This window comes from Drosophila subobscura, chromosome U, assembly GCF_008121235.1.
Source record: "Drosophila subobscura isolate 14011-0131.10 chromosome U, UCBerk_Dsub_1.0, whole genome shotgun sequence".
Lineage (NCBI taxonomy): Eukaryota > Metazoa > Arthropoda > Insecta > Diptera > Drosophilidae > Drosophila > Drosophila subobscura.
Genome location: NC_048534.1, coordinates 10,874,789 through 10,895,238, shown reverse-complemented (window position 1 = coordinate 10,895,238; position 20,450 = coordinate 10,874,789). Strand labels below are relative to the sequence as shown.

The window sequence follows — 20,450 nt, the reverse complement described above, 5'->3', positions numbered from 1 at the left end:
CTTGCACCATTCTAGTCGGTAAACTGGTTGAGGCTGTGAGAATAATCGTTGAAACATGATTTATTTCATGCCAAAAGGTACTTTATTTATCTCTTTAATTGAGCTTCCACTTGCAGGAGTTAAACATAATTATTCCACCAAAAATAAAGTAATTTGTTGGTCAATCAACGCGAATCTTTTATTATTTTGGCACTACAAATGTTTTGTGTCAGCAGCCCCAATTCAATTAAAAATCGATTATGCAAATTCGATTGTGTGCGAAATTCCATTCCCGGCGAAGCTCCTCATAAATATTTATGTGCCAGCAGGAGGGAAACCGCAGGACTAACCAAAATAAAATTGTTTGGCATTCAGAGAAAGAGATTTATGATTTCCAGAGTTACTTAGGACGGGGTGGAGTTCTCGATGACGGAAGAGGAAGCTTCTTGGTTTGAATGCCTTCAGCACTCTTCCTTTATGGGAAACGATTTTTTTCGAACAATGCTGAGGGGTTTTACTTTTCAAATATGATTTTTTTGTTTACTTTAAATGTTACTTGTTCATTTGTAATTTCACACGTTTTAGCTTGTGCAATTTCTGCACACATTTGATACCACACTGACTCATGACCTATTTTTACCTTTTTTGTAATGGCAAGACCCAAAAAATCCAAATCCAAAAGTGAGACATTGGGCAAGTCTTCGGTTCGATCCGGATCGAAAGGAAATAAAAAGGGACAGACCAAGAAAAGTTCAGGGAAAACCTTAGCCGAGACTTCCAATTCAGTTTTCAGCGAAAAGTTTCGAAATATTCAGGCAAACACGCAAGAATCTAGGAGCAGTCATGAAGCCACATCGGAGAACCTTCAAGAAGTTTCAATCGATCCTGGAGATGGCACAAACATTGATCCTGGCAAAGGAGTGAATTTCGAGCAATCCCCTGAGAATGACTTAATTAAAGGATTTACAAACTCCCAGCCAGAAAGCGGCTTTGTTACTCCAACATTCCATGATGCATTCCATAAAAATCCCCATAAATCGCTTGAGTCCATCCCCAAAAAGACCAAAACATCGCAAGAAACGTTCAGCAGCCCTCGGTCCCAGGCGACGGACTTCTTCTACATAAACAAACTGAAACGACGCCCCAAGCCGGTGGTGGAATTTCAATTGAAACCCCAAGCAGAGGCCATCTCAGTTCGCTCCGAAAATGAAACAGTTTCTGATGATGAAGAAAACACCAGCCAAAGGGAGGATGTTGAATTGAAGAATTATGTGGACATGCTCAACCAGCTCCGCGACTTTCCCAGCTGGCATGAGCTACAGTTGAATGAGGAAGTTGCAGAGGAAAAGGCAGCGGACATGTCGGGATCCCTTAGAGATCCGTCGGCTGTCAGCTCGACAGGCATGGCAGACACTGAGACAGACCATGAGAGCGTGTCCGAGGCGCAGCCTTCGCCACTGAAGCTGAGTGCACACAGTCTGGCGGCAGTCTCCTCCTCAGAGATCGAGGAGAGCGATTCGTTTGCAGATGATGCTGAGGACGAGGACGAGCAAGCTCCATTCAAGCAAGCTGATCTCGTCTTCGACTCAGATGAAGTGGAGATCGCTGAGCATAAAATTGCTCCCTTTGAGCTGAAGCCAACGATCTGCAACTTTCTGGACGAAATCATTGGCAAAGTCGTTGCCAAAGCCGAAAAACCCGAACGCTTGCTCAACCAAACACTGGATAAAGCCAAGCTCATGGCTGCACTGCTGCAAGGTGCTGATGGGCATCGCATCGAGCACTTTATAAATCAATATTTAACAAAAAGGATAACCGACATTCTGGTGCGCCGTGGCAAGTACTCCCAGGTGACGCCCAGTAAAACTGCAGAAATGAATACGAACAATCAGCGTCGCTGTCGATTCGCATTAAATGAGTTGGACTATTGGCTGAAGCGGGAGAAGCTCTCCAAACAAGCAGCACGCGATGAGCTACAGCGACTTGGCATCGAGGAGAACACAAAGCGAACCCAAGACGATAATCTGTGGCAGCGTCTGGAGCGCCTTGTAGATGATACGCTACTCATATGCCCCAACGTGTCGGATAATTTGAAAATGGTAAGTGCAGATCTTAGAACTAGTTTATGCATAAATAATTCCCAGCAAGTATACCTCCAAAGTTGGCTGGAAATACAATTCGAAGGCTGAGCAAAATGCGCGACGAGTTGTCGGAGGCACGACTGAATTTAATACTGAAGCAACACACTTATTCGCACATTAAAATGGTAGGACTTAAGATCAAAAAACATGGAAGATAAGTAAACAAATTCCTTTACAGAAAATAGATAAAATGGACACCATTTCCGAGAGCCTAACCATGCAAAAATATCTGTCAGTCGCAGCGCATGTTGAGATTTTGGACAGAACGTTGGACTGTGAGTTTTTCTCTCAATAAACAAGCAAGAAATTTGCTTAAACTTGACCCCTTTCAGCCAGAAACTTGAGCATTCTGAAAGCGTCGAACCTCATCAATAGCAAAATCCATTCAGTGTCCCATCTGCGGTGTCGTCGAAAGACTTTGAGCCGCAAGCTGACGGCGGCCCAATGCCTACTCGAGTCGCTGAAGCGGCAATTCAAAGCCTTGAGGGTCAAGGCGTATCGCTGCAACAAAAGGCACAACAAGCTACTCAGTGAGCTCGGGAATGTCCGGCACCAGGGCGGCATTATGTTGTATCCTTTGCTCATGGCAGACTATGACCAGACGGTGGAGGCTGCGGGCAGAAAGCGATCTGAGATTGAAGCGCTGAGGGCGCAGCATGACAGTCTGCTGGAGCGGCTCACAGCGATCGAAGCGACTCGTCGAATGTCGCTGGAGAAACATAGAGAAAGTCGCAGCCAACTTCGCACTTCCACGCTAGTCGAGCGAATGGAAAGGCGTGGAAATATTTCCCAGCATTCAACGACTTTTCATTCAAATTTCAAAAATTAACATTAACTAATTTTTCCCTCTGAAACAATTCCTTCGCTTTTTTTTGGCCATGGTTTATGTGGTTCTTGCCAAACTGGGCGTGGTGGCTGGCGTGGCCTTTGCCACCAAGCAGCTGGGTGTTTGGGAGAGCTCGGAGCATTCGGCTGTGCTCTTGGAGAATGCCAGAGATAATCTTCGGCCCTACGCGAAGAGCCTGAAGCACAGGATCTGCTGCTGGAAGAGCCCGGAGCAATGCGAAGAGGAGTTCGAGCCGAAGCCATGGCGGGACGCCTTCGTGGACTCCTGGAATGATGCCGTTAAGAAAGGCTTCCTCATGCTGTATCGTGTGCCTAGCCACGTTCAGCACTTTACGGAGGATGTGGAGAAGGTCGTGACCAATTTCGGCCAGGAAAAGGAACCCAAAATGGAGCAAAAGCTGGAACAAAATATGCACCAGAAAGCTACAAGCTCCACAAAATCGGATAAGACTGCAGCTAAGGCTAATTGAGCCCACTGTAATTTCCCACTTTACACTTAAGTTACATTCCTCGAACTCCGAATGAACTCTGCTGGTCCACCCCTTCAAAAGGCATTCCTGAGATTCTGCTTCAGTGAGCTTACAGCGCCATCTGTTGTTATTAAAATGCAGCACACAATACTACACGCAAAAAACCAACAAAAGAGGGCGCTTTATGACCGACTAAGGCTGTTGGTTGCAAGTCAACTTGCGACCGCTATCGGTAAGAAACTGAACTTTGAGGAGCTTTACGTTTGGAGAGAAAAATGATAAAAAGCTGAAGCTACCAGGGCCTGACACTCAATTTAAATTGTTAATATGAATAATTGTTTATAATTAATTCGTTCCTGTTTAGGATACTTTTATTGGTGGTTTACTTGAGGTCTAACAGAACTACGCGTACGAGTATATATCAAAAATTCGATTTGTTTACAAAGTATATAAAGAGAACCGACTGTTGGGGGGGTTAGATACATATATGGGAAGGCACAGCTCGTGTCCGATAGTCTGGCAATAATTTAGGGAAAAGCTTTTCGGTTTGCCCCCCCCTGTGGATCCCTTAGTGGAGACAGTAGGCCACCAGGAGGGTCATCAGCGTCGAGACGAGACTGAAGTGCGTGAAGGAATTGTCCGCCACATTGTGCGCATCCTTCAGTCCGGACTCTGCGGAGAGACGAGCCGATGTGAGGCCCGGCATCTTCATGATATCGGGATTGGCGCCCGGCGTAAGCGGAGCCAATGGCACCGAGCCCTCGGGCACGGTGAAGGGCGTCGTCGGCTGGAATGGTGCAAGATGAGCGCCGTCGGGCGATTGGGTAACTGCGGCTGCCACATTGGAGACGGAAGCTGGGGCAGGCACTGCACCCTCGACAGCAGGAGCCGTTCCATTCACAGGCGCCGCTTCTGGCGGCGGTGCTGGATAGCAGGCGATCTTCTCCACTTCAATGGTCTTTGTGGCATCAGTTGGATCCGGTTCGGGCACCTTCACTGGCACGCAGATGATTCCACCAGCAGCAGGTGGTGCATTGGGATCAGCGGGCGGAGCGGGCACATTTGGATCAGCCGCAGCTGCCGGCTGTGCTCCAGCAGCAGCGAGAGCGGGAGCGGCAACAGCAGCCACAGCGGCAGTCGGATCAGCAGCTGTTGCTCCAGGAATTGCTTGTGCCTGTGGTGCTGCAGCTATCGGAGCTAACGGCGCCAATGGTGCGCCGCCCGGTACCTGTGGTGCAGGTGCAAACGGAGCCGCTGGCTGCGCGGCATAACCGGCTGGTTGCTGCACTCCTCCCGCGTTGATGACCGTTGTGCCCGATCCCACTTCGCTGGTGGTCACGGATCCCGGTGGTCCGTTGTTGATAATAATGATCTTGTCCTCGCCACCGCCGCCGCCGCCGCCGCCGCCACCGCCCGAGTATGAAGGGGCATGCTCCACGACTCTCGTTTGAGTGGGCGTCAGGGCGTGACCCAGAATGGCACCGCCCAGAGCGCCAGCAATGAGGCCAGTGCCTGCAAGGAGAGCAAATTCGTGGGTAATCTTGCAATGGAGAACGAAATCGGGTAAACTCACCCAATCCGAAACCTGAGCCAGACTTTTGTGGCGCCTGTGGGTAGTAGGTGGCACCAGCGGGCAGGGCTCCACCTGCGGGCAGGAAGGTGGCACCCGGCGGCAGGCCACCGCCCATGGGTGCCTGCGGATAGTAGGTGGCTCCTTGGGGAATCTGTCCGGGACTGTGGTAAGTGGCACCTGCCGGATGATAGCTGCCACCCGCAGGATATTGGCCTGCCGGATGATAGCTGGCGCCCGCTGGCACCTGTCCTGCCGGATAGTAGGTGGCGCCATGCGGCACCTGCCCAGCCGGGTGATACGATGCTCCCGCCGGCACTTGTCCTGCCGGATGGTAGGTGGCGCCCGCGGGCACTTGTCCTGCCGGATAGTAGGTGGCTCCTTGTGGCACTTGTCCCTGCTGACGCGGATAGCTGGACTGCACATTGTGCGCACTGCTGGCCGAGATGGGTGTGTGATAGCCGCTGCCAAAGCCACCGCCCGTGGAGTTCGCTCTGGGTCTATAATTCGATGCGGGTGTGTAGTGGGAGCTAGCCGCTCCAGCGCCAGCTCCAGCTCCAGCTCCGGTGGCTGCTCCTGCTGGTCGGGAATTTGCGTTGTAGCTGCTGCTGCTGGGACTGTTGCTGTGGGTGTTGGTGGCCGCCGCGTAGCTGGGCGGTGCTGCCGGCTTGTAGGCCGGATTGTATGCAGGCGGACGCTCGTGGATGTTGGTGTGTGCTCCGCCGGCCGGATTGCTGGCGGAGTATGCGGGCGGCGGACCCTGTGCCTTGGGCACATTCCATCCAATCGGTGCGGAGCTGTGACTTGCCTGGGACTGACCCATGCTCACTTTACTGGGCTGCGATTGGGTGCCGCCGCCATAGCTCAGGCGACTGATGTCCGAGTGCGAGTACGAGGGATTCGCGTGTGAATGCGACGTGGATGAGGAGGAGGAAGTGCGTCGCGGCGAGTAGCTGCTGGAACTGGAGCTGCGGCTCTTGCTGCCGCCGCCGCCAAACCAGCGCTTGCCCTGCACATCATCTGCGGTTAGGGCCAGGAGCAGCAGGACCACAACCAGGCTGCCACTCAGTCGCTTCAGTGGCGTATGCGACATGCTGCAAGAGATCAACACCAACACTCAATTACTCACAATTATCTCAAATTGGGTTTGTTATTTATATAGTTTATATGCAAAGCCAACTGAGTTATCATCTGCCCTATCCCACAGCCTAGAAGATTCCATTGCTTTTACCAGCGTAAGATTATCTCCAGCTGCGGCCTCAAGCCCAACCTTCTGCTCTCGTTCGGTATCCCAGCAGCACCCCATTCTCATTTTTATTGTCAGTCATCATCTGCCCGCGAGGCCTGAATTTAGTTTATGTTTATGTAAAAAAACAATTGATTCAATTAGCGCTACAAATAAAACACAACAATGTTCAGCGAGCCTTAAGCCTAGAAGCCTCCATTTGCCACATTCTCCAGCCCTAATTGATATCCCATATTTGCGCGAAAAGTTTCGCCGATCTGGGCAGGGCGGGGCAGGGCAGGACAGGGTCGAACACTGACGTAATGTCACGCCCTGATTGCCAGACTGGGAGGAGGATTCCAAGCGCGTTATGCGTGTCTTGGTCGCCCTCTTAATGATAATTAACTTGCTGATTTTGGTCGGCTTGTCGCGTGGCTACACTCGATTGACTTTTCATTTCGTTTGAGTTCCAGGCGCACCCTGTCTGCCGCTTGGGAGTGTAAGAACACACAACATTTTGGAGGTCAAGTCTTTCCTGAGTTCCTGAGTGCTAAAGGCGAAGTGTGAAGTGTTATAATAAGAAAATGCATTCAGATTGACTCTGATAAGCATGGAAAAACCGCAAATGTTTCTATATTTCAGTAGCTAAATGTCGTAGAATTGTCGGGAATTTATATATGTCACGCAGATTTAATAGACCGCAACAAATACAATTATTTTCTATATGCATGGAAGTTATTTACCCAATTAATGATTAACACTTGGCTGAAACGTATTTAGCGCAAACAAAGAATGGATTATAAGTAGCGCAGTGGGAGGGTCAGTGCTTGCGTGACTTCAAACTCGGTTTGTAATTTGTTAAAGAGAACTTGCAGACTTTTGACATTTTAGAAATCGATTGAGACTTTTGGAATGAGTTGGAACTCAACTAAATGACGTGCTAAGATGGAAAAACAAAAAGAATTTGGCAATATACTCCTTAAAACAGACTTCTGATTCACTCTTCAAACAAAAACAAAAGCTCTAAGTACACAATTTTTAAACCAGAAGGAACTACTTATAAATGAAGGTACATAAATCGTATTTAAATGCTGACCCAAACCTAAACAAACAAATATGTAGATCGAAAGAGCTGTATGCAAATAGGCACCTCGGCAATTGTATACAGATGAGATTGCACTTGCTGCAAAACCAGAAAAGCAAAGCCACAAACTTGTTAGCCATGACTCCATGAGTCATCCGACTGCAGCGCATGCGCAGCTGTGACGTCAATCGGGAAATCGTTCAATGCGAAAGCTGGTTTATTGTCTGAATTTCTTAGAATTGAAAACATATTAAGGCTGCTGTCCACTGGGGCATAACAATATTCGTAGCTGCGAGATTCGGTCTAGAAATTGTCAGCTTATCGCTATTGGGTTCAAATGTTAATGCGATTCCAGATTAGCTGTGAAATCCCAGAAAAATACGCAATTCAAAGTACTTCGTAATGTGATTCATTGATTGAGTGACTATTTGAGAGAGTTTTTTCATTATTTAAGAGTTATATAGTAGTGAAAAAACGGCTGCCAACTCAGGGACCATTCAAAAGATATAAAAATAAACTTAATTGGGCTGCAAAAGCCGGTTACCAGCAACGAAGTTTGAAGTGGTCTACTCTTGAAAACCATATTCGGTTGGATTGCTTTGCTTTCTCTATTTAATCAGTTGATAAATATTTAAGCGAATGTATAGACGAAACATAACACTGGCACAGCTGTTTCAACACTCGAAACTATTTGGAAATGATATAATTGTAGAGCAGCAAAACTTCTCCAGCACTTTGGACCTTAAACTAACTTCGATTTTCTTTCGTAAAGTTACATGTCAAATAAATGTAACCAGAAATGAAGTAATAACATGCTAATACCGTTCACATTTATTCATAGAATTACTCCTCCCTTCTCTGTTGCACTGACGCCTTAGAACGTCATTAAAAGCAGGGAATTTCCTAATTTTAGTTGAATATAAAAATAGATTCTGGATGTTCTTTGTTCGGATTTTGAAAGACATACAGATGGCATCGATAGAAAAATTTCAGATATGGAAAAACTAGATACAACATCTGTTGATATCTTAGGCTGAGAAATATTTAAAAAATGTTGCTGCACAAGTGGACCTGGAAGGGCTCCAAAAACCACTTTGAACTGTCTTTTGGAATATGTCTGACATGTGTTTGAATATTGTTTTCCTTTTAGCGTGACTCGACCTTGAATTAGTTCAAATATAAACAAAGCCCCACCGCAATACTAGGGGCTTAATTAATGCAATTGGTGTTTCCACTTTATGGCCAATAAACACAAATTTAGCACAATTGTTTAGAGCAAAGTATTTTGCATATGTTGGTGTTTCATTTGGAGCTGGAGCTAGAGCACCCACAACACTACGAGTTTGTAGTAGGATTAATTTTGGATATGATAAAACCGTGTGTACGACTACTTGTTAAATATTTACTTTGTTTGGTGGTTTATTAGCTGTGCTTTTTATTTGTTGGTCTGTTTCTGCCGCGTGCGATTTGTGCTTTTGTTCCGTGCAAAGTTTTTCGAGCAACTGAAATGCGGTTGAAAAATTGTACGCGTTTTTGCTCCCGAGCAGAGCAGAGCGGAGCAGAGCGCTGACCGCGAGAGCGCCGCACCAACTTGTTGTGGCTTTTGTCGCCGCTATACAAGTATTTGTCATCTCTGGGGTCTCTCGCGCTCCCTCTTTTTTGATGTTGTGTGTGCTTTATGTTTTTATTAAATTTTAGTTTTTTTGTCGTTTGCTTTTGGAGGGGCGCCGCTCTGGATGGGGATTTCTGGTATCTCTGTCAGTGATGCTTCTGTTTTATTCACTTCATAATCTCATTCACATGGGCTAGCTGAATCATTGATAAGCTCGGGATTGGCTGAGCAAAATATATGTGCTGAAATATCCATATGTAAATGCTTAATTCTCCAACTTGAAATAGCGTCGCTCTGTTAGCGCCACTGGGCCCATAATTGTGTGAATGATATCGCGAAGTACATCTAGCCGAAGCTTCTCAATGTCTCTCATCATTCTCTCATCCCCTGCTTCTTGTTTTCGTTTGCTTCATCGCCTGACGTTGGCGGCTCGCTCTGTAACTGTTGTTTCTGCTGTTGTAGCTGTTGGTGTTGTTGTGGGTGTTGCTGGATTTAATGAGCGCCAAGTGAGCTTCATTGCTGTTGTTGGATCATCGCACACATTCACACACGCACACAATGCCACACAAAAGCTTTGTGTGGAGGTGTTTTCGAGCCAGTGTCGCTGCTTGGACTTGAACGCGCGTCGCGTCGCGTCCCTTCCCATTCCATCCAACCTTTTCAGCGTCAGCGTTGTTTACAACAACGCAGCCGTCTCCAAGGTAGATTGTGAGAAGGTAAGGCAGTACCTCGATCTGTTCTGCGGCTAGCCTAGTTTTTTCATCGCCCCATCCACACATGCGATGTCATCCGCGTACTAATGAGTGGAACGAGTCTGAGTCTGGGCTCTACCTTACCTAAAATATGCCTTGGCTTTCGCTATGATATTTGTTGTGCTTGTGCGCTGAGGCGATGCATATTGTTGTTCTTGGGGGCAGTCGTGCCCGTGTGGGGGTGCGGCACCATGTCCATCCACAACTGTCCGAATTTTGATGGAGCTCAAAGGGGGCCTTGACGTGGGTTCGCGCTCTGCACCGCCACTCTCGCCTGTTGTTGCTTGCTTATGATGGTAATAGTATTACAGGATCCCCTTATCGACCTTTAAGCCTTTTTTTAATGGAATTAGTGTGGGAAATTGGGTGAAGGTAGGGTTTAAGAAGTAATGTATCGGAATTCTGAGAGTTTTCTCTTTCTTAACAACTTCATGTATCTTCTGGACTCACAAAGACTTCATTGGGTCTCAAATGTTGATAAGGAAAAAGTATGAGAATAGTAATTTCATTACTAAATAATATTTATTTGAAATAACACTTAAATCCTAAGCCTGAGGCTACTAAATCAAAGCGTCAGCATCGACACTGGCAGCTCTGCCAGCCACATAGCTGGCCACCTCAACAGGCTCGCTGGCCTCGCTACCTTCAGTCGAAGTATCACCTCCAATATCTCCCGCAACAATGGGTGGATCGGTTGTTGTAGTGCTGCCCAGTTCGGAGCCCTCCATTGGGTCGGCCAACTCTGAAGCAGAGGGTGCCGGAAAGCAGACCACTCGCTCCACTTCTCGCATCATTTCGGGCTGCTCGGGATCAGTTTCGTTGAGTGTGATGGGAAAGCAAATGATGGTTCCTGGTGGGGGCAGGGCTGTACCCTCGACATCAGAAGACTCCTCGCTGGAGGCGGCACTGGAGCTCTCGTCCTCCTCGGTGAGTGGATTCTCTGGAGCTATTGCCGCGCCAGCTTCCTCCGAAATGGTTGTCTCGTTGAGAGCAGCTCCCTCCGGCTGACCATTGTTGATGATTATGATCTGGCGACCGTTGCCCTGGGCTGTTTGCTCCTCTCCCTCACGATTTCTGTGGTAGACATGATGACGGTGGCCAAAGAGCATGTTGTTCATCATGTGTCCAGCCAGCATTCCGGTAAGAAAGTCGCCAGTTCCTGGTGGATATTCAGGATATTATCATTCGGGAAGGAAGGCCCTTCCTGCTGATAGACTTACCCAATCCTCGGTTCATGGACATGGGCGGTTGGGCATAGTACACGGCTCCCGCGGGCAAAGAGTGTGCATTGGAGTAGTATGTTCCCTGTGCCGGATGTGCCGGATAGTTGTATCCCGCTGGCATCTGCTGGCGGGGATAGCTGGGCACCTGCTGCTTTGGCGGCATCATTGCCTTCGGCGGGGCCGGCGGTGGTGGTGGAGGCTTTGGCACAGACATGGCCGTGTGCACTGGTGAGCCGCTCACCACACGACGACCACCACCCGACGACGAGGGCTTCTTGTACTTTCGCCACCCGCCAAACAGACCTCCGAACGAGCCACCGCCTCGACCACGGCCACCGCGCGCTTCGCTCGGATGCAGGACGGTGACGGCAATGAGGAGCAGCATTAACACAGCGCAACAGGATTTCATGATGAGTGATGATCACGAATCAATCTCAACTGAACGCGACGATAGGCACGGACGAACTGGAGGCACTGCGGGATCGCCACGACGCGTATATCCATGGAAAGTGATAAATGCGTGGGACGTTGCTCTACAAAAAACGAGCATGGGGCATATCAGGCTAGTGCCAGACTCAGGCACAAACAGAGAACAAAAGGAAGCTCCAATGAGATGCCAGTTTGCTCCTAAATTTCTCGTTGAATATTGGAAATCTAATAATTTAGAGTGCACTGGGGAATACACCTGAAAGCCTCCCCTGCCGTAGGGTATTCATATCATCCTTTCATCTAGCGCATGGCACATGAGTTTCATCTATCGGACAATTTGTTTTCGTCTGCCCCGACGACAGACTCGTCGTATTCGCACTCGTATATGCGCGTTCCCCCTATCGCTGAAAATTGAATGAGTGTCGCCGTGTAATAATTCAATTGCCTCTAATTGAGACGAACTCAAAAAATTCTCGGATTTTCTCTCTTGCCCGTACACAAAACGCCAGAATATCAAGTGCTCAAACGATGCTGATGGCTGCTGGTGCTACTGCGACAATTTGCCAAATGTGTCGCATCAGGTTTCATTACGACAAGAACATGGAATCTGAAATCTTTTGGGGCTGTTGCCAGTTGGGGGATTGCATTACTTGAAGGAAAATAACGAGTTGAAACGCCGCGTTGACGACGATGATGACGGCGATCGCTCATGAACCTTACAATATGTTGACCCATTTCAAAGGCATTTGGCATTTGCATGTGCACCTTGAAGAGGCCATTAGAAATCATCAGATGCGAGCGCTAATATCTGTGCGAAAATGTTTATGTAAGCTGTAATGAAATCGCTGAGAGGAGGCTGGAGGCTGCGCTCCTTAGTATATCTTTGATTCAATAATGAGACAATCTTTCAGACAACGAAAAAGCAGGCTTAGACAAGTCGCTCACATAAAATAAAATAAAATCCCGCTGCTAAAACTCTCGCGTCACCATGTCCTTTGTGGATCATTCAAATGTGGCAAGTACTCTAGAGGATTATTGTCCCTGCTCTTGTTTATCATCTAAAGTGGCCTTTTTTAGACCCGCTGTTCTCTGCACTCGCCGCTGTACAATGCCAGTCAGGCCTGTGAGCTTGTGAGGACCACGTTCACCTGTGGATTGTTTGTGCACTTTGTGAACCACCTGAAGATTGCCTTTTGTAGCTTTCATTTGCCTTTTGTGTCGGTCTATGTCTTGATTAGTTTTCTCCTGCTGTTGGCCCTTTTTGGCATGATTTATATGCTAGCCGAATATTTGTGGGTTTATTTAATGATTTTTCCTTTTAAATAATATTCTCCTTGGTGTCCGTCAGCTTCATGCCAAACTTTGTTACCCTCATGGATGTTTTTCCCTTGACAAACTTTGGCTTCAGTTACCTGTTCTTTGGCATCTCTTTCTTTGTGCCTTATTATCTGAGCATTTGGAGGAGTTGTGTGGACAAGGTGGAACATCTGAGTGCACTGCAATTTTCTCGAATGACGGGAGATTTGATGAGACAATTTGTCACTGGTGTCATGGTCCTGTGCTTTCGCGGATATCGCGTGGATGGGGTTAACATTTGGTCAAGTATGGTTTTTATTTTACTCGGATTTGGTTACCTAATAACTGTGACCAGCAAGAAGTACGATGTCTATCACCAGCTTGAAAAAATTAATCAGGATATTTATCTGCTCAAGTTTCGCGTGTTAATTTTCTTGTGTGTTTTGTTCATGGTTTTTGTTGTGGTTTTTGTGGTCTCTAACACCAACTTTTGGCGTTTGAATCCCCCTAAAGACTACGAACCTGAGGATTTCTCTAATTTGGAAAGTGACGCTGAAGTCTTGGGCAGATATCCAAAGCGGAGGCGGCTGAAAAGTTGCAGAATTTGGTGGCGAACGGTGAATGGATTTAAGAATATGAAAGGTGTCCAAAGGTGTTTAGGTATGCTACTGGTGGGTAAGATTATTATCTGTATATTTTATGGAGTACTTTAACAAACCCTTATAGATCCCATTTTACTTTCTGGCTGCTCATTGGATTCCTGTTCTAACAGCTGATCGTCCATTGTATGGCTGGAATAAGTATATTAACTGCTTCAGTCTTGTGTTCTTGCCCTTCCTGTGCATTCCTTTGGGCATTGGGCCGGAGGCCTGGCTCCTGCTAGTCGTCATCTGTTGGCTGAGCTCTGTGCTGGTCTTTATGTCAACACACTCCCTGCGACAGCCGGATTGTGTGTGGCCGTATGCGCTCCTCGGCCTGAGCCTCAGCTCGCTGGCCTTGAGATACTTGATCCAAGAGGTGGAGAATCTCACTTGGCAGTTTGTCAGCTTTAGGTTTGATGTGATGCCTGATCTGGTTGCCTTGATGTGCTTCGGCCTGGGTGAGATCTTCTGCGAGGCAATCATTCTGTGGCATCTGATCCAACGGAAGTTCTTCGATGCTGCCTTTGGTGTGGTCATGAGCATGGTCGCTTATGGCATATTCCTGGCCTTCCCACTGCTGCTCTGGCATGGCTGCTATAATAGAGATTCCCACGTGAGTTTTATGCTCCTACACAGATTTGTGCCACATCTAATCAATTGCGAATTTTAGCTCATTGTCACAGGTCCAACAGAGACTTGCATTAATTTTCTGTTTCTCATGTTTGGCTTTAGTTTATTTCATGTGTCCATGAGCGGCTACGAGTTTCGAATGTCGCTTTTCTTCTATTTGCTGGCTGTGATTATTATTTACATGATATTTCAGTGGATGACCCACAATAACTGGGTGCATTCCTTTGCCACGCTGCATAATGTCTGAAGGAATTTATTCATAAATGAAGTGAAATAAATGTTGAGCTTGGATTTATAGATTTTTTTCCTTGCAAATATTTTTCTATTTTTCTCTGTGAATATTCTGACTTTCAATAATAATAATAATAATAAATAAATAAATGCATGTGGGGGTTAATAAAAAGGTTAATAAGTGATGAAATATGGTATAACGGCACAAGAATTCGATTTCGTCTGGTCTCGCACACAACCATGAAGAAACCATAAAGGAGGGCCCGTCGCCGGCAGCGTTCCTCGGGTCATTCCCTCTGAGCTCAGTGCTTCAGGCGCACACTCCATTGTCGTTTCACTCACACTAACAGCGAGAGCATTGTTACGTTTCCCTCAAAAAAGCCGACGGGTGATCCTTTATAGTTTCTTCATGCACACAACGTTTTACGGCGCTCTCTCGCCGATCGGTTGTCCGCTCTCGCGCTCAATTCGCTCTGCTTCGTTTTCTCTTTGCGTTTGCTCTCGCGTTTGCAATTCGCCGTGACGCGAATTCGCCCTTGCTCGTTTTGGTGTTTTATCTAGCGATCGCAGTTTGCAAAACTCAGCCCACAAATATTTACTTCGCGCTAATTTTGAGCAAACATTTCCCCGAAAATAACTTATTTATCTATTTTTCTTGCCATTATTTTGTTTGAAAATCAAAGTGGACTATTAAGTCATATTCATGGACAACTTGCTGTGCATTAGGCCAACTTAATCGTCATAAATTTTCATGGTCTATTGATTGCTGTCCAGAGTGGGAGAGCGAGGCAGGTCCAGCCACCATTAAAACTTAATGCTGAAGCAGTGCAGTCCTTTGATATCCCGCTCCCATCCACTCAAGAGCTAGATCTCCAGCCAGAAACACGCACTTGCTCCATTTACAACGTTTAGGACATTTTCAAAGTCATTTATAATGAAATGTAGATGTTGAATCGCCGGCGGGCGTGGGGTCGAGGTGGTCGTATGTCATCTATAAAAGCAAAAATTAGTTCCTGGAGACAAACAGAACGGAACCGGAGCGGAGTAAAGAAAACTTATAAAATATTTACGAGCTCAACTGAGCGTAGAGGAAAACAATCCCTGGACAGGGCGAGGCTCTGGCTGGAAATTTGAGACGAGGTCCGAGTCCAAGTTCGAGTTGCTGAGTGAGAGGAGGGCATAAAAAGTAACTACTTTGTGGCTTATGTGTGAAGTGCTTGAGGATGCGAAGCCCTGCAACACTTCACCCGAAAAATATTGTTTGTACGAGTGTCGGGGGCCAAAAACAAAAGACGAGCCATACTTTCGGCTGGCCAAGGTGTCAGGCACGTGTGTGTGTGTCTGTGTGTGTGTGTGTGTGCGTGTTGTGATTGTGTAATAAAAAATATCCAGCTGACATTTTGTGTCAAGCACCTTTTTCATTTTGGCACTCGGCATAGCATGACCAGGTCCACAAGAACCCAAAGGGGAAGCGCTGTCTGTACGGCATCCTGCATGCTGCCAGGGGTGTGGGTTGCTCCTGTACCCCGATGCTGGCTGCTTGAGTGATGACAAATTACATTTGTCAGATTTATGACCAATTATGAGCGTGTTATATATCACACACCGCCAAAGGCAAAGGCAATGGCCAAATGGCAGCGTGAGCCACCTTAATGGCAAGCGCAATGAATAAGTCGCCGTCGTTTGTTTGCGGTCTACAGAACATCCATATAGCAGTCTCTTACTAGAGGAAATGCCAAGACGAAGCAGGGGATACCCTAGCAGATTTAGGGCTGCTGCAAGTGCGCACTTGTAAGGGATATTTTGTATATTTAATTGGAGATTTTTTATCAAACCTAAATGAGAGAAATCCTGACTCATAAAGAACTATCTTTTTAGCTATGCACCATGCTCCGAATTATTAGAAAGTAATTAGAGGAGTAGAGAAAAGTCTTTTGATTCCCATAAACCATCGAGAATATTTCGTTAATTTTTGCAAACATTTAATCAAAGTCCCAACATCCTTTGCATAGTGTATCAATGTGTGTAAGTCGCTTTTGTGTCCCAGTAATGCCCGCACGTTTATAATGCCTTTGTACAATATCGCATTTCGCACATTTTCTCGCGCCCATTTCTTCTAGCCAAGTACTCGGCATGAAGCAACTATAAAGGAGATCTCGTCGGTGGCAGAGTTACTCGCTACTCTCCCCAGTTTTCAGTGCTCGTTTGCTTGTCGACAAAATGTTGCCCTCAAACTTACAGCGAGAGCCCGTTCACTCGCACTTTTCACTCGCAAGTTTCCCTAGTTTTTGCCGACGAGACCTCCTTTATAGTTGCTTCATGGTACTCGGTACGTAGCCCCTCTGCTCATCAAAATGCTGTCGTATTTTTTCGTATTTTGAGAAATGTTTGGGATTTCTGTTCGCACGCACGAGGTCTAAGCGAAATGGGCGCAAACATATCGCGTGTCTTTATTTGTACACTTTCGCCGCCGGAATATTTATGCTGTTAATGCGTTGCAAATGGCTAAAAATCGCTTTTATTACACGCGCAGTTAAACTTCAATTACGACTCTAATCATAATGCATGCCAGCCAGCGAGCATGCAGCGAGGGTCGCTCGCCAACTAATAGCCACATAAATAACCAGCCAACTGTGGGTCAACGTGTGGAATCGTTGTGAGCTAATGGGCAATGAGAGAGGATAATGTGCACTGCGATAATGTGCTGCTGTGATTAAAAGTGCAGAAATGTAAGCCGCAATTATTGTAATTTTCAGATGCGATTCCAAAGCGTACTTTCCATCTTGGCAAACAACTCCTCAAGCCGCTCTCGTTCGACATCATGCCCACATTTCGCTGTGACAAAACACAGAAGGCGCACAGAAATATGCAAAATTTGTGTGAAAACTGCCATAAAATACGCGCCCAAGTGCGCAAATTAAAATCGAAAACCATAAATTATCAACAAAAAAACACAACAGAAAAGGAACAGGAAGGGAATGTGTAGGCGTGTGGCAGTGGGGAGGGGGCGTGACAGCAGCTGGAATGGCACAAACAAAAGGCAAACGCACAGAACGAGGAGCAGCCGAAAAACAAAATCATTTTATGCCTCACTTTACAATTCAATCAGTTTCAATTTCCACCTGCCGAATACATTTCCGTTTCACAGTTTATTCCGGCGAGCGGCTGCTGGTAATTTTTTAATTTCAACTCGAATATCCAAAATTCAATTAGTTTTTGGCACACACACACACACACACACACACCAGACAGGAAGGAAGCAAGGCATAAAGCAGTCGGTCCACAGATCCTGTAAGAGATGGCGGCTGGGGCCCGCCTGCACACCGCAGATGTCCGCCGGAGTTTGGCTGTGGCTCTGTCTGCTGGCATTGTTGGTTTCACTTTTTAGATTTATGCTCTTAGATTTTAATGAAAAGCCACATTTATGTAGATGCCGAGCACCAGAGGGAGAAACATGCAAATTTAGCGATTCGGTGCGGCTTGCAGGCTAGGCCAATTTTGGGTCCATAACTCACGCCGCAACATGAAAGAAATTAGTTCAGGCAGCGGACTCTCTCTCATCCTCTTCGCTATCGAAAGTGAAAATCAAAAACTTGATTTGTGGCCAGGAAAGACAACAAAAAAGTAAGGGAAAATATTCAATTTTGAATGCCTTACAAACAGCAGCAAACACATTGCTAAATTTGATGCTTTAAATGGCTTTCAATTTAGGTTGTCGATGCCTTTAAAAGAACATCAATTGATGGGCTTCCCTCCACTTGTTTTCTGTAATAAAAAACTTGTAAACCTTCAAGCATTTCGTACACAATTTCCGCACATAATCTGTAGTCTATTCGGTCTATTCATTCGCATCAATAATACGGCTAATTCAGTCGATCAATTCGCACTCGAGGAACAATCGGCTGGCTGCCAATTAGGAGAAAAATTGCTAAAAACCTGTGGGGCTGAGTGTGCGCTTCATTTTTTTTTTTATCAGCACGCAAACAAGCCGCCGTATCTAGGGGTACGCCAGTTGCCTGTCCATCTGGCCATCGAGGAGTATCTATTGGGGGCACACACGCAAACTGTTGCTGCTGGCAACGCGTGTGTGGCAGCAACAGCAACAGCAACAACAACCTTCTTGCAACAGCAATTGGAAGAACATTGGATGAGCGTAAGCCTCTAGCAGCTTGTAGGCAGTGGCAAATAAACAGTCAAGGATATACACACACACACACACGCACACACACCAGCGAGAAGCGCTGTGCAAAAAGTGTAGCATACAGCAGGGGGCGGCGCCATCAGCAACATCTGCTGCCGCTGCCGTTGCCGTTGCTGTTGCTGCATGGCAACTGCACATTACCGTTTTGTAGTTTTTCATGCATTCATTTTGATAGTTAGCCAGGCGGCAGCTCACTGAAAATATTGCCCCGCCAAAGGACAGCGCACAGAAGTGAGCTTGGCATTACAGGACCCTCGGGGAACACAGTGGACCAGGGAAATGGTTCGAGTAAATAACAGGGAAGATTCAGGGGATTTTTGTGTACAAATATTAAACAGGGTTGAATCTTGATAGAAGCTTCAAATATTCCAGAAATGATTGAAGTTTAAATTCATAAAAATAAATAAATAAAATTATTTAAAGCTGCTGGGCAGATGGTCGGCTTCATTGTGATCTAGAAAAGGAGATTTCTTAGTTAAGTTTCTTAGCTATAACCAAAGTTGCTTATTGTTCCCTGCAATCCCTTTATTTATTTGCCAAACGTTCATCCTTTTCCACTGTGCGTGTGTCTGGGTTTAACTGATAAACAAGCGCAGGCGGAGGCATCAGACTCTCTCTCTCTCTCACTCCTTCCCACTCTTTTGGTGGTTCGTGTCTCCTGTCCCGGCCACTGGATGGGCACGCATGTGTGCCCTTGCCTGGCTGCCTGGCTGCCTGCCTGCCATGCTGCAACTTGACCCCGGGTCAAATGCAACAAGATGCGGTGCGTTGAGTGCCGTTTCTGTTGCTGCTGTTCCTCCTGCTGCTGCTGCTGTTGCCGTTCTTGCAAATGAAATTTTTCTTCAATTAGTTTATTTTCACACCAATGATTTTGATTTCAGGTTCGATGGAGAGAGCCAGGGTCCAGTCCCAGCACCCCTCTACACAGTAGCGTTACGTAGCTCCCAGCCAGATCCTTGTCTGGCCAATCGTGTTGCCGTTGCCGTTGCCGTTGCATCGGCCTGTTAACGAGTGTGTGGCAATTAAGGCATCGCGTAATTGTTGCCAGTTGCTGGCCGATACCGATGCTCGACTGACGCGGCAACAATATCATTGAACTGAAGTGAAGTCCCGTCCCATCCCGTTCCCAGGCATTTCTTTTCCATTGAACATTGAACATTTTGTTGTGCAGCGCCAATTTTTGGATTGCTTTCCACTTGATGGTTTTTCGAAATGAAAAACCCAAACAAAGTGCCAGCCCAGAGAGCCGCAACTGAAAATGATTGAAGTGTGGGCCAATTCCATGTGGATATGTGTCTATGCAGAATACATTATGCATGTTGATGCCTCAAATCAGACACTAGGCAGGTAGAAGCCATGCCATTACCTTTAGTTGCCGCCACATTACGTATACGCCACGTAAGGCGGCAAGAAATGAATTGGATTTGTCAGCCATCTCTCTGTGACACAACTAAAAGATACCAACCAGAGAGAGTAGCCCCGCATATTCAAGAAATGAGCATGCGATACACGTGCTTAGGCAATTTGTCACATGAGCCTCTAAAATATGCCCCAGGGTGTACGGGCCTAGGACTCGCAGCGCCCTCAACCGCACAGAGGCAGTTTGGTGTCTCCAAATGCCATTTCTCTGGTATAACACTTAAATAATTGGAACTTGTTCATGCCTGATTGCAAAGCATTCCAAAATCTCCTTAAACCTAAATCTTCATCCATTGTAGAGACAGCAAAAATTCCCTTAACTATGGGTAATAAAAACCTGAAAATGTTTTCCAATATTTGGCGTTTTCCTTTCTTGGAACCTCCTTCAAAGTCCTGCACACATTCAGCTGGCAGGCAGCTTAGCGTGAAGAAAAATATGAAGTCTAGCGAAGATTAGATGATTTTTCAAAATAAGCGCAGAAATTTCGGAGCCAGTCCTGGAGCCTAGAAAAAATGCCTAAAACACACCCACACTTGTACATATATTACAGCGTATGTGTGTGTGTGTGCGCACATTTAAATGAAGCAATCAATAAAATGCTGCAACATTTTCCATTAGAATGTTGAAGTTTTCAATGTGAGTGCTGAATTTTGTTTCTGTTTCTGTTTCTGTATGGTGCGCATTTTCAGTATTTACTTTT

At 46.4% G+C, this 20,450-nt stretch overlaps 5 protein-coding genes across 8 annotated transcripts; 3 read left to right on the top strand and 2 right to left on the bottom strand.

Moving 5' to 3' along the window:
• The first annotated feature begins 497 nt into the window (after positions 1-497).
• Positions 498-2,949, top strand: LOC117900504. Its single transcript, XM_034810895.1, has 4 exons — positions 498-2,078; positions 2,141-2,245; positions 2,299-2,395; positions 2,453-2,949. Exons 1-4 carry the CDS (start codon positions 630-632, stop codon positions 2,947-2,949), a joined length of 2,148 nt encoding a protein of 715 aa, XP_034666786.1. The 5' UTR covers positions 498-629.
• Positions 2,950-2,998: 49 nt separating this feature from the next.
• On the top strand, positions 2,999-3,436 carry LOC117901182. The gene has a single exon (XM_034811835.1). It carries the CDS (start codon positions 2,999-3,001, stop codon positions 3,434-3,436), a length of 438 nt encoding a protein of 145 aa, XP_034667726.1.
• Positions 3,437-3,789: 353 nt separating this feature from the next.
• LOC117900505 (nascent polypeptide-associated complex subunit alpha, muscle-specific form) lies at positions 3,790-19,146 on the bottom strand. 4 transcript variants are annotated; one of them, XM_034810899.1, is made up of 5 exons: positions 8,722-8,822; positions 6,277-6,282; positions 5,208-6,100; positions 5,010-5,150; positions 3,790-4,948 (listed from the first exon to the last, which is right to left on the bottom strand). In XM_034810899.1, exons 3-5 carry the CDS (start codon positions 6,097-6,099, stop codon positions 4,005-4,007), a joined length of 1,977 nt encoding a protein of 658 aa, XP_034666790.1. In that variant the 5' UTR covers position 6,100; positions 6,277-6,282; positions 8,722-8,822; the 3' UTR covers positions 3,790-4,004. The 4 variants fall into 4 exon arrangements, with proteins under 4 accessions (XP_034666790.1, XP_034666787.1, XP_034666789.1 ...); XM_034810896.1 differs by having other exon boundaries at positions 5,010-6,100; XM_034810898.1 differs by lacking the exons at positions 6,277-6,282; positions 8,722-8,822 and adding an exon at positions 19,130-19,146 and having other exon boundaries at positions 5,010-6,100.
• On the bottom strand, positions 10,183-11,377 carry LOC117900506. The gene is made up of 2 exons (XM_034810900.1): positions 10,900-11,377; positions 10,183-10,838 (listed from the first exon to the last, which is right to left on the bottom strand). The coding sequence occupies exons 1-2, from the start codon at positions 11,309-11,311 to the stop codon at positions 10,240-10,242; spliced, it is 1,011 nt and encodes a 336-aa protein (XP_034666791.1). The 5' UTR covers positions 11,312-11,377; the 3' UTR covers positions 10,183-10,239.
• On the top strand, positions 12,259-14,157 carry LOC117900508. Its single transcript, XM_034810901.1, has 5 exons — positions 12,259-12,346; positions 12,409-12,623; positions 12,680-13,298; positions 13,354-13,881; positions 13,939-14,157. Exons 1-5 carry the CDS (start codon positions 12,320-12,322, stop codon positions 14,143-14,145), a joined length of 1,596 nt encoding a protein of 531 aa, XP_034666792.1. The 5' UTR covers positions 12,259-12,319; the 3' UTR covers positions 14,146-14,157.
• Positions 19,147-20,450: the final 1,304 nt, after the last annotated feature.